The sequence below is a fragment of the Cydia amplana genome, chromosome Z (assembly GCF_948474715.1).
Source record: "Cydia amplana chromosome Z, ilCydAmpl1.1, whole genome shotgun sequence".
NCBI classification, from domain to species: domain Eukaryota; kingdom Metazoa; phylum Arthropoda; class Insecta; order Lepidoptera; family Tortricidae; genus Cydia; species Cydia amplana.
In genome coordinates this window covers 16,461,772-16,474,934 of record NC_086096.1, presented here as the reverse complement: position 1 = coordinate 16,474,934, position 13,163 = coordinate 16,461,772, and the positions used below count along the sequence as shown (strand labels likewise).

The window sequence follows — 13,163 nt, the reverse complement described above, 5'->3', positions numbered from 1 at the left end:
GTGATATATCATTTTCAGATAAATTGAGCATGAGGAGGAATATTTTTAGAACAAAAACAATGCACTTTCTAACAAAAAAATATATAAAGTATATTTGTTTTTTTTTTTTTATAATTACCAATTTTTTTTTAAAGTATAACAGAAATCCCAAAACAAAAAATAGTCGTAAAGCTACACTTATCTAGTTTACAATAATATATAGTTTATTATATAAATCTGTTGAAACATGGGAGATAAAAAATAATATTCAGCGTGGGTTAGGGTGATCTCAAATATCTCAATGCATGATCGTCCGTAAACAGGGCCTTGGTGTTTTAAACACACGAATGGTGAATATATTATTGTTTTAGATCTGTTAGCGCCACTTGCATCATCCCACTAACCCGGGATTAACCGGTTAAACCTGGAGTTACCATGGTTACCAGTACAATTCGATACTGTGTTAACGGTTTACCCGCTTAACCCCGGGTCAGTGGGATAGTGCAAGTGGCGCGTAGTATTTTAAATGAAACAACGCAATGTACATTTGGCAAAATTCCGGGACAACGCGACGAAGATGTTGATGACGATCCACTGCACATACAGAGGTCTGAACATTTAAGCTGCCTGTTTTTCCAATTGAACCAGCCGCGGCACTGTTTTATGCATTTGCAGTACATATTTGCACCTGACAATTTCTAAACCTGCTTCTGCAGCAACAGGCAAGTACGTCCATATAGGCTCCCGGTTGTTGTTGACCTTCGTGCAACCCCAAGTAGACGGACAGGGTACATTTTGAGCTTGTGCCAACTGACCCCATGCACCCCTTGATATAATATGGCTTTTAAAAATGCTGATATAAAGTAGCTTTGGTCTGTGGGATGTGTTCTATCTGCCGGTCTTTCTTAGTATACAGTTATTTACGGCACTCATTTACTGAAGTACACTATTCTCTTTCCTTTACCATTGAACAAAGATACCGTGTTAAACCCCGTCTTTTCATAATTTTCTATCACCAAAAATACCATTTATACCTAAGGCGGTGGTGATATCATGACAGCACACATGTACTGATTTTGTTTTCCTGTTCCTATATGCACCCACAGTTCCTCAAGCTAAGGTACATTTTGCACAGGTGCAATTGTGCAACTGCCAGTAGGTACCACCACATCACATACGTATCCACAGTACGTATTATGAGTGTCGTAAAGCCTCGATCGACAGCACCAAATGCATGCACCATGATCCGAGTGTCATTTTATAAGATAGGTCAGATTTTCTGCTTTTTGAAACAAATTATAATAGGATCTCCAAGCTTAAACTAGAAGATTGTGGGTCATAATTGTTATTTCAGATCAGCATCGTATACTTCAGTAAATGAGTGCCGTAAATAACAGTACCTATACTAAGAAAGACCGGTAGATAGAAGACATCCCACAGACCAAAGCTACTTTAGATGAGCATTTTTAAAAGCCATATTATATCAAGGGGTGCATGTTTGGTGTCAGTTATTGGCACAAGCTCAAAATCTACCCTGTCCGTCTACTTGAGGTTGCACGAGGGTCAACAACAACCGGGAGCCTATATGGACGTACTTGCCTATTGCTGCAGAAGCACGTTTAGAAATTGTCAGATGCAATTACTGCAAATGCATAAAACAGTGCCGTGGCTGGTTCGGATTTTCCTAGTGTGATCACCACTACTACTTAGAGATCGCATTTTAGCGATAAGACCGCCTGATGTTAGGTATAATATTTAATTTATAACTTTAGGTACGCTTGATAACTCTGATAATGATCTTAGTAAGTAAATATTGGGATGTAGAACAAGAATCGTATTTAGCCTATTTAACCTTTTGGACGCCAATGACCGATATACGCACCGTAGGTTCAACGCCAAAGACCGATTAATCGGTCACAGACCATAGAGCAACATAAACCTAGATACGTGCATATGCATAAAATTCAATTTCAGTTTTGAGACTTCGCTAACGTGGCGTCAGCGTGACAGCTTTTGTGTTTGACACGGCGTCGAAAAGGTTAACCTATGCTGTCGCGCATTAGGGTAGGTACACCTACAATAAGTTAACTATGAACTTAATATAACATAGTACCTACCACAGTAGTAACGTGATTTTCCATAAGTTAGAAACATAGAGTCGGACCAAAAAAAGTCTGCAGCGGATTTGATAGCCCACGCAGTGCAAGTGTTGTTTATAAGTCATAATTTCATAGAAGTTTGACGTTTAAAATAACACTTGCACTGCGTGAGCTATCAAATCCGCTGCAGACTTTTCTTGGTCTGACTCTACAACTTTGCCTAGCTGGCGAATTGCAATAAATTGCGGACTCCAATTGCGGGCCTACTAAGTTAATGTATGTATGTACTATTTCTGTTTGTGTCTACATAATTTTGGTTATGGTTGGTTTTTTAGTCTCCATCTAGTCCTGTGTACTGTGTAGGTATATTATACTTACTTGTACGTGTTTTATGGAATAAAGTACTTTTCCTTCTTTCAAATACTTAAATATGTACATACATTAAAAAAATGCACAACTGAGGAATAAATACATAAAGAAATGTTACCGGGATATGAACATTAAGAACCTTAACCTTTTCGACGCCGTGTCAAACACAAAAGCTGTCACGCTGACGCCACGTCACCGAAGTGTTAAAACTGAAATTGAACTCTGCATATGCACGTAGGTCTATGTTGCTCTGTGATATGTGACCGATTAATCGGTCTTTGGCGTTGAACCTACGGTGCGGATATATCGATCATTGGCGTCCAAAAGTTTAACCTACCTGCACTCTACCAACTAGACTAGGAGCATGGTATCAGTAGCGTCGTGCCAAAAATGTTCACTAGGTAAGCCGAAGTTTGTTTGGCTTGCTGTGTCTTTAGAATTTCTAGAATAAAGACTCAGTGACTCTACAAATAGGCAAGCCGATGGGAATCGAGTTCTATGGACGCTCCGCCACTGGTAGGTATACCGGTTAGGATATCAGCCGTGCGACGGTCGGGGAAATTTTGCGATGTCTCGACACATGTTTGCCGTTCAGTGTGAGGACAAACCTGCCGAACACACATCTTGAAAATGCCACCAGATTTGTCAGGACACAAAATATTCAGTATAGCTATTAGGCCTATTAGCTATGGCCTAAGGGTGCTTGTTTTGAACACCTCATCAGCTTTTCTGGTTCTGCTACTGACTGAACAATAGATTTGAAGACTAGCAATAAATTGCATGCAATCTACTTTACCAAAGAGAAGATAATCACTACGTTTTAGGTTACATTGCTGACTACTAAGGTAGACTGCATTCAAAAGTTTGATCAGATACCGTAATGTATTGAAAATATCATGCAAATTCTTGATAGTTTAAACCTCGCTTTAGACATTGGGCCGCCGAGCAATACGACTTTTCGGTATGTAATTTTAAATTTCTACTAATTTTCACAGCTGTCAATAAATCTTATATCCTAATAAATATAACTGTGGCTTGCTTCTAGCATTTAAGTAAATACATAAGTACTCAAAGTAAATATTAACCTGAGTTTAAATTTCCGAAGAAACAAAGTTTATACTTACCTAGGTTAATTCTCAGATTTCGAGGCTATGCAAGCACATAGCCAATTAGGTACTACTCGTAAGATGCCACTCAGAGATATTTCTCCGTAATCACAAAGATGTACTCGTAAAGTACTGGGAAGCATTTGTTTGTGCAGACATCAGCGTCATTCATTAGCTATAAATATTATTTAGGTGCAGGGATAAAAAAGTTCGACAAATTTGGGGACTCGGTTATTTTTTGGACTTTAAATCTCTATAGGTATAGGTACCTATTTAGGTGTTTTTCATCTCAGCAGCTCGAACAAGGGTTCTTTGCTGCTTAAAAACTGCTCACTGAATGAGACAAGATGACAAATTCAACTGCGTTCAAGTTACTTTTACATTCGAATGTCATTTCTATATGATAAAAAAATGCAAAAACAAGGAAAAATTAAGCATAATTTGAAAACTATAAGTCTTAACAAAGCCCCCGACCCAAAGGCAGACCAAAAAAGCGATGGCTCGATGTCGTGAAAGCAGATATGAGCGTGAACGGGCTCACACGAGACGACGCCCAGGAGCAAGTAGGAAAGCGGACCCTGGCAAAGGCCGGGACACAGAATAAATAATAGTACTAAGTACAGAAGACTCACTCTCTAACAAAACGCGTCTGTTACGATCAGCACTAATATGGCCGCTAGATGGCGACAGCGCCACGCGCGGCTTATGGCTTTCCCCAAAATTGGGGTCGAACGGATGTACTTTTAGCTACCTGTAGCAAAGCGACGAAATCGCGGAGTGAGTCACGCCTGGCTGGGATAACGCTAGGTTGAAGAAGAAGTCTTAACAATATACTTCCAAATACGGTATTCTAGACAATTTTATAGAGAATATTCTTTTCCTAGACATTTTTACTATAGCTTTCACAGTTTCAGTCGGTGACAAGCCAAATAGTTAATCAATATACACTCGTCCAACTATGGACAGGTTTTTTCTTTCTAATCGCACTGCTCCATGGTCGGTGTTCGGTTCGACAGTGTGTTGATGCTTTTAAGATTTGGCTTGGCTCCGACTTCAAATTATATCAATTGCTAGCGCATAATATAAGAGTCGGTTAACATTTTTAAGGAAATTTTAAAGGTTTAATTTGTTATAGCAAAAGGTTCCTGCTACATCAGAACCTGATAAAAGAGGTTTTGTAACAGACGCATAAAAACAACAAGGTAGCGTAAGCGCAAAATTATTAAGTGATTATTGTGAATATTGGCGCCGTAACAATTGGCATTGTCCATTTTTGTCCCTTTCATGTTTATGACAATAAGACAATAATTGTTACTTATTCATATCATATTACGAATACCCCGCTACGCAAGGAGAAAATCTCACTTCCTGGCCAAGGCAAGACGTAAAACTTTAGACAAATCACGGGCGGTATATTTATGGCCCTCACCTTCGGTTTGGGAAACACCTGCGATCTGGAGCATTCACGAATTCATCTCCCTAGGTATGTAATGTACATTATGTACAATTATTGTCTGCTTACTAATTAATGTACGTTATAATTTTGAAATGAGAACCGAAAAAACATACGAATACGTAATACATAGTACGTACGTAAGTAGAGTCAGTACGGAAAGAGAAGAGTCGTGGAATGTATGGGGCCCAATACAATCCACGACTCTTCTCTTCAGCACAGACTATAAGAGACTTGACAAATTAAAAACGTAAAACGAATGATATTCGGCGAATTCGTTGTGTCAATACTTTCAACTTTTTGAAAAAAAAAACCCATTAAATGAAAAAGGCGTGAGTTTCGTGAAGATGCGCACCGTTCCTTTGTATGGCTATTTTGTATCGTATTGTAGGAAGGTTCAAAACTCTTCACCTAAAGAGAATAATAGTTATAAAGATTTAAATAAAATAAAAACATCATCTCACTACGGTAACAATAGTTATTTGTTTTACAAGGGGGCAAAGTTGTTGTTTAACCTTTCGTACTAAAATTGACGCCCCAGCAAGCATTAGAGTGCAAAATTGAACCACGAGCGAAGCGAGTAGTTCAAAAAATTAAATCTTGAGCGTAGCGAGGGTTTCAAAGCACGAGGGTTAAACAAAATTCATTTAAAAGTCAATTCTACCAGCAAACATAAGAAAACAACTGTGATGATTCTTAACTAAATGAGGCTGAATTAGTTTATGCGGCGAGTAATAATCTTAATAAAACGTCGCTTGATGATTTACAGTATTATTTAAGTCAGTTTTAATACCCTGTGTAATTAATCTGTGTAAAATAGCTTTAATAAGTAATTTAAAAATGTTGAACTTGTATGATTTTCATGATGGTAACACTGTCAATACTGTAATATATGGTGGGGTGATGAAGCTGAAATGTTGGATAGACTTGAAAAATATTTACGAAGATTATTTGTTGACTTGATGTTGAAATTATAAATAAGTAGTTATTGCAAAGAAAGAATTGTAATGTCCGACCAGTATTTGAAGTTATAACAGAGTTTGTATTTATGAAACAACTCATAATTTGCATTTGATTACTTTGCCTCACATGTGAATAAAATGCAACTTTTCTATCAGTTTTTGAACAACCAAGAGACCCTTTACCAGTTGGTGTGGTGAAAAATATTGACGACTGGTCTAGCCTAGAGGGTAGTGGCCCTGCCTGTGAATAAGGTTCAGAATCTGATTTAATCAAGTAGGATTTTACAATCTCTTTTTAATCGTCAAAAATACATTATAAATAAATAACAGCTTACAAAAAACAAAATTAATTAATTATAATTTACTACCAATACAAATACAAATGTGAAGCCGCGGTCCCGGTAAGGGCATTTATTTGTGTGATGAGCACAGATATTTGTTCTTGAGTCTTGGGTGTTTTCTATGTATTTATGTAGGTATATTATATATTATGTATATCGTTGTCTGAGTAGGTACCCGCAACACAAGCCTGCTTGAGCTTACTGTAGGACTTCGTCATTCTGTGTAAAAAAATTCTATAATATTTATTTATTTATTATTTAATTATTAATGTGTTATAGGTACTACAAAAATGTAATTAAAAAAATAATGCTTACAAATAAGTATTATTCAAAATCAGCATTTAAAAATCCAATTTACTACACACCATTAAAATTGAGGTGTTATATGTTTGACGCCAAAGTCTGTCTGTGGTATCACTGGTATCGTAGCTCTTCAACGGATGGGCAGATTTGGATGCGGTTTTTTTACGTAAAAGCGAGTTTCCTTGCGATAGTTCTTAGTTATTTTTTATAGAAATCAATCCAGCAGTTGGAAGAGTATCAGGTTTTTTCCAAAATGATTTTATGCCAAAAATACCTTACACCAATTTGGAAATTTAAGTAGGTATTAAAACATTTGAAATATGCTTATATACGAATACATTTGTAATACTAAGCGAATACGAAGATTTTGTCACATTACCAAATTTTATCTACCATATGTAGGTATTTATATGTAAAAATAGACAGAGAACCGGGTTGTAGTACCTACACTAGGCATTTACAGGCAAGTAAGCGAAATGCGATGATAACAAATCACTGATTCACATTTTAGGCCTTTAACAGTTAACTGCACCCTATGCATTTTCATTTAAGAGCCAAATTGTTAACAATCATGGTATGGCAGTTACGACTTTATAATCATGGTAATGTGCCGATGTGATAAGCGCAGGAGAGTGAGGTCATGGAACTTTGCAGGACTGAGGCTCAGACTTGTTCGCGAGAACGAGACAAATTCGCACCTTTCCGATGCTAATATATTAAATTTTCGACAAATAATCGGTGTTTACGTCAACACTCGCAAAATTAAATCACATTACAGTAATAGCACTTCTTTAGTGTTGTTAAAGGATCCTAAGCAAACCTATGCTGTTAGCTATTGAATTTCATGCTAAGGTACTTATTGTGAACAAAGCGCATTCCGAGGCTGCGTAGGCCGACGATGCATGTTGTCGGGTGATGTCTGTGGTAAAGCTGAGCGCAAAGTTAGCGAGTCGACGGGCCGTCATTCGCGGCTCGGCAGCGGCGCGGCGTAGTCGGTGTCGCGCCCTAGTAACACACACTTCAATATCCCCGAGTTTTGCTGTCAGCGGTATACCATGAGGGCTGGAGGGGCCCCTTTAGCGGCCCTCCTGCTCATCTCCGCTTCCTTGGTGACAAAGGTAAGTCAACTTCGGTCGAATTTTAGCAAAGTATAAAGTTAGTCAGCCAACGTGCGCACGCCGGCTATGAAAATAAGTTTGCAAAAACTTTCTTGGAATACTTTAGTTTTGTTTCACCAATAAATTAAGACACAATGCTGGCACAAATATTAGAATAATAAAAGATTTATCTTTCATATTACTGCAACTATACACCAACTAGTATATACCTATCTAGTTGCTTACATTACAAATCATGCCGGCGCGGCGCCGGTGTTGGACTCAATATTTGTTATATGTTGCCTATTATAGTGAAAATGGTATTATACAAAAGTAGACTAAGCAGCAATTAAGCAATAGGTATTACATAATTATAAATCAGCAATACAGCTAGCGAATTTGTGTTAGAGTCATTTGATAATGGTCGAAGAGCCGGCTTTATTTAAGTTGGCAGAAACGGCTGAAACGCTGGACATCGGACTAGACGATAACCTACCGGTAGGTAAATGTTGATAAACCAACATTTATTTTATTTAGGGCTAGCGATAAAATATGGTTCACCGACTTTAGGTTTCATGATTTATATTTTTTTAAAGATATAATGATAGTTACGTAATTACATAAAATTATGTATTATTCAGTAGCAACCAAGTAGAACAATATAATTTAGCAACATACGTCGCGATATGACTTTGACTATGCCGATTTTAATGTACTTATAGTTAAAAACCGTCCAAGTACGAGTCGGACTCGCGTTCCAAGGGTTCCGTAAGTCATTAACTCCGACTCACACTTGACTGCACATTTCTAATAGGTTTTCCTGTCATCTATAGGTAAATAACTACTTTGTGTATTTTTTTCATAATTTTAGACTTAGTAGTTTCGGCGATAAAGGGGGAATGATGGACATTTTTTGCCTATTTTATTGAATTACTTCTAAATTGTGTATCCTAAAATTATAAAAAAAAATATATTTGAGATTCTAATTAAGCTCTTTTTTGATATGTAACACGATATAGTTGAAAAAAACTTTAATTTTTAATTTTCTTATTTACCCCCAAAAAGTGGCCTGCATGTTTAAAGTTCATTTGTTTACGTTACATGTCCGTCTTTGGGTCACAAACTTACAAATGTGTACCTACTAAATTTCAACTTAATTGGTCCTAGAAAATAGGCTGTGACAGACGGACAGACAGACGGACGAGTGATCCTATAAGGGTTCCGTTTTTCCTTTTGAGGTACGGAACCCTAAAAATTAAAGAGAAAAATAATAATTATTATAACTGCTATGTAGGTTCTTGCCTTGTAACTTTGAACTAACTATTAAAGTAACAAATGAAATATTTATTTAATAATTTATACTTTATTGCACAAAATACAAATAAAATGTACAAATGGCGGACTTAATCCCTAAAGGCAGAGATATGTAACGTGGTATTAAAAAAAAACTAATAAGAACGCTTTTTTCATGTCCTATAAGTATAATTGAAAATATCGATTATATCTGTTTTCGTTTTAAAATAGGTACGTCTTGAATATTCAATACGTCTATATAATTAATCTCAAGTATACTACATATGTATAGGTACCTTTATATTATGAAAGCGTTATATTTTTATACCTTTGCATATTTACTGGTTTGAAAATGCCAAAGTATATTTTTTTTATAATTTGTAGGTTTATGGTTTACAAGTCTAGTGACGCTAAAATATAGGCCCTATATGCAGATTATATCGTTCGTTTTAAATTTGTGACTTACCCAGTGATCAAATGTAGATATATTGAAATATGTAATAAATAAATAAATAAGCCTTCTTCTATTTAATGATTAGGCTAGCCAACAAGCCTCCTGTGTTTAAGTTAGTAAAGTGTTAAAGGAAACCGTTAAAATCTGTTTAACTAAAGTTTAGTTATTTTTATAAAACGAACGAAGGAAACTTTTTCCTATAGCCGCAAAGTTGGCGAGAAACCTAAAAAGGTTTTGAAGAAACTTTTGAACAACTAGGTATCTATACTTTTCCAAACCGTAACCAGAATATAGACTTAATGGGTCATGGGTATGGCAAAGGACATGGTAAACTGTATTTTTTTTTAAAGTTTATATTAGTAGAAGTAAAAGTTTGTAGATGGGTTAATTAATTTTTCTTGTCACACGTTGCTATGGTTACGGTCTCCTGGGTCACTCTTAAAATTCTAGGCTTTTCGTATTTAAATGAATGAAACTTGCATTTTATGGTAGTTATAAGACCTTTCCATAATGGAACATCTACAGAGCATGCTAGTAGAACATGGTACAGCAGTTATTCTAACAATCTATGCTACTATTGTCTCCTCGCTGATGGGACAAAATAACAACAAGAAATAGTTGATTGGCCTAGATTTCATCTGTTATACTTTCATAACTTATACGACATTTAAATGTGAGGTTCCGATGATGAGTGCAGATGCATTATTGTTGCGGCATTACTGCGGCATAGCTGCGACAATATTAACGACGCCTGCGTTATCGTCTTTCAATTTCAATCTCCTGAGAATGACTGACGTTTGTAGCCGCAAAACCGCTGCGATTAGAACGGTCGAACGTTCGTGAACAATGTATTCGTCTGGTAGTAGAAAATTTGTATGCAAAATTTAGTACTCGCTTTATTTTCTTTGTATTAAATACAATTTCTGGCAATTAAAACTAGCTAATATCAGACAGATATAATTATGTTACTTGAATGTGCATGCAAATATTATTCCAACATGTCATTTTAAAATGACAGCGTAACTTCGATTGTATGGCGGGTGTTAGGTTTTTGTGAATCTTAAAATAATGATTTTTAATTAAGTAAGTAATGTGAAAAAACCCAAAAAAATATTTATTAAAGCTAAGACTCTACACACAATAGATTAGTGTATGTAGGTGTAATTTTAATCTAAGTCATTTATTGTTATATTATGTAGTTATGAAATAATAACACGTTTTAAGTGTAGAGAAGGATAACTTAATAATCCTAGTTCGTAACTAAGCATTGAGTGCTATGTAGGTCTCTCGAAGTCTGTCAGTCGTAAAGCTTATTGTTTACTCGTGTAGCTCATTCGCTCTTGCACTCGCGACTGAACCTTTATCAAGTTAATGGGAAGCACTCTCCGCCTCCGCACAAGCAGCCGCCTAACAAGCGTTCTCGCTTAAAAAACATGAAAATTGTGTTTAGAACGAAAACTAAAACTCTTTTAAACAGTAAGTCAACAACTACGGTAAATTAAACTGAAATCTTTAACGCTATACCTAACCTACATGTTTTAGTATAATATATTATTTAAAGGCACTTGAATATTAAATTAAATTTACATAAAACAAAATAATAGAATTTAAGTAAACAGAGCATTATTATGTTTATTTTATCTATATATATAAATGCAAGTGTCCTGACTGACTGACTGACTGACTGACTGACTGATTCATCAACGCAGAGCCGAAACTACAAAAGATAGAAAGTTGAAATTTGCACACTAGGTTGCATTTATAAAGTGTACAAGAGATAAGAAGCGATTTTGAAAAATTCAACCCCTAAGGGGGTTAAAAAGGGGATGAAAGGTTGTATGGGGAACAAGTTTTATTTTAAGCTAAGAATTTGAAACTTTGTAAAAATGTATTATATTAAAAAACAAGAAAACTAATTTCAGCGTTTTTGAAAATTCATCCCCCAAGGTGGTGAAAAAGGGGTTAAAATTTTGTATGGTGATCAAATATTTTTGTGAGAGTGGGACTTGAAACTTTGCATGTGGGGATATTATTATAAGACAGGAAAAGTAATTTCAGCGTTTTTGAAAATTCATCCCTTAACAGGGTTAAAAAGGGGTTGAAAGTTTGAATCCATTACAAATGCTTTGAAACTTCTTAGAAAGGCATAATAGCCGATTACAAAAAAAAAGTAATAGCAACGTTTTTGGAAATTCAACCCCTAAGGGGGTTAAAAATGGGATGAAAGTTCGTCTTGGGGTGCAAATTTTATTTTGATCTAGGAACTTGAAACTTTGCAGAAAGGTATTAAATTAAAATACAAGAAAACTAATTTCATCGTTTTTGAAAATTCATCCCCCAAGGTGGTGAAAAAGGGGTTGAAAGTTTGTATGGAGATCAAATATTTTTGTGAGTGTGGGGCTTGAAACTTTGTATATGGGGATATTATTATAAGACAGGAAAAGTAATTTCAGCGTTTTTGAAAATTCATCCCCTAACAGGGTTAAAAAGGGGTTGAAAGTTTGAATCCATTACAAATGCTTTGAAACTTCTTAGAAAGGCATAATAGCCGATTACAAAAAAAAGTAATTGCAACGTTTTTGGAAATTCAACCCCTAAGGGGGTTAAAAATGGGATGAAAGTTCGTCTTGGGGTGCAAATTTTATTTTGATCTAGGAACTTGAAACTTTGCAAAAGGGTGTTAAATTAAAATACAAGAAAACTAATTTCAGCGTTTTTGAAAATTCATCCCCTAAGGTGGTGAAAAAGGGGTTGAAAGTTTGTATGGATATCAAATATTTTTTCGAGCGCGGGACTTGAATCTTTGCATTTGGCGATATTATTAGAAGACAGGAAAAGTAATTTCAGCGTTTTGTAAAATTCATCCCCTAACAGGGTTAAAAAAGGGTTGAAAATTCGTATAGGGTTCAAATTTTATTTTAAGCTAAGAACTTGAAACTTCGTAAAAAGATATATTTTTAATATGCAAGAAAACTAATTTCAGCGTTTTTGAAAATTCATCTCCTAAGGTGGTGAAAAAGGGGTTGAAAGTTTGTATGGATATCAAATATTTTTTCGAGCGCGGGACTTGAATCTTTGCATTTGGGGATATTATTAGAAGACAAGAAAAGTAATTTCAGCGTTTTGTAAAATTCATCCCCTAATAGGGTTAAAAAGGGGTTGAAAGTTCGTATAGGGTTCAAATTTTATTTTAAGCTAGGAACTTGAAACTTTGTAAAAAGTTATTAAATTAAAATACAAGAAAATTAATTTCAGCGTTTTTGAAAATTCATCCCCTAAAGTGGTGCAAAAGGGGTTGAAAATTTGTATGGATATCAAATATTTTTTCGAGCGCGGGACTTGAGTCTTTGTATTTGGGGATATTATTAGAAGACAGGAAAAGTAAGTTCAGCGTTTTGTAAAATTCATCCCCTAACAGGGTTAAAAAGGGGTTGAAAGTTTGTACGGGTATCAAATTTTATTTTAAGCTAGGAACTTGAAACTTCGTAAAAAGGTATTAAATTAAAATACAAGAAAACTAATTTCAGCATTTTTGAAAATTCATCCTGTAAGGTGGTGAAAAAGGGGTTGAAAGTTTGTATTGATATCAAACATTTTTTCGAGCGCGGGACTTGAGTCTTTGTATTTGAGGATATTATTAGAAGACAGGAAAAATAATTTCAGCGTTTTGTAAAATTCATCCCCTAACAGGGTTAAAAAGGGGTTGA

The 13,163-nt window shown here is 35.5% G+C and overlaps 1 protein-coding gene across 1 annotated transcript in view; it reads left to right on the top strand.

Annotated features, from left to right (window-relative positions):
• The first annotated feature begins 7,572 nt into the window (after positions 1 to 7,572).
• LOC134660791 (basement membrane-specific heparan sulfate proteoglycan core protein) overlaps positions 7,573 to 13,163 on the top strand; it is a 211,424-nt gene continuing 205,833 nt past the window's right edge. Inside the window, exon 1 of the mRNA XM_063516579.1 lies at positions 7,573 to 7,730. Within this exon, the coding sequence (XP_063372649.1) occupies positions 7,668 to 7,730 (63 nt within the window). The 5' untranslated portion in view covers positions 7,573 to 7,667. The remainder of the gene's footprint in view (positions 7,731 to 13,163) is intronic.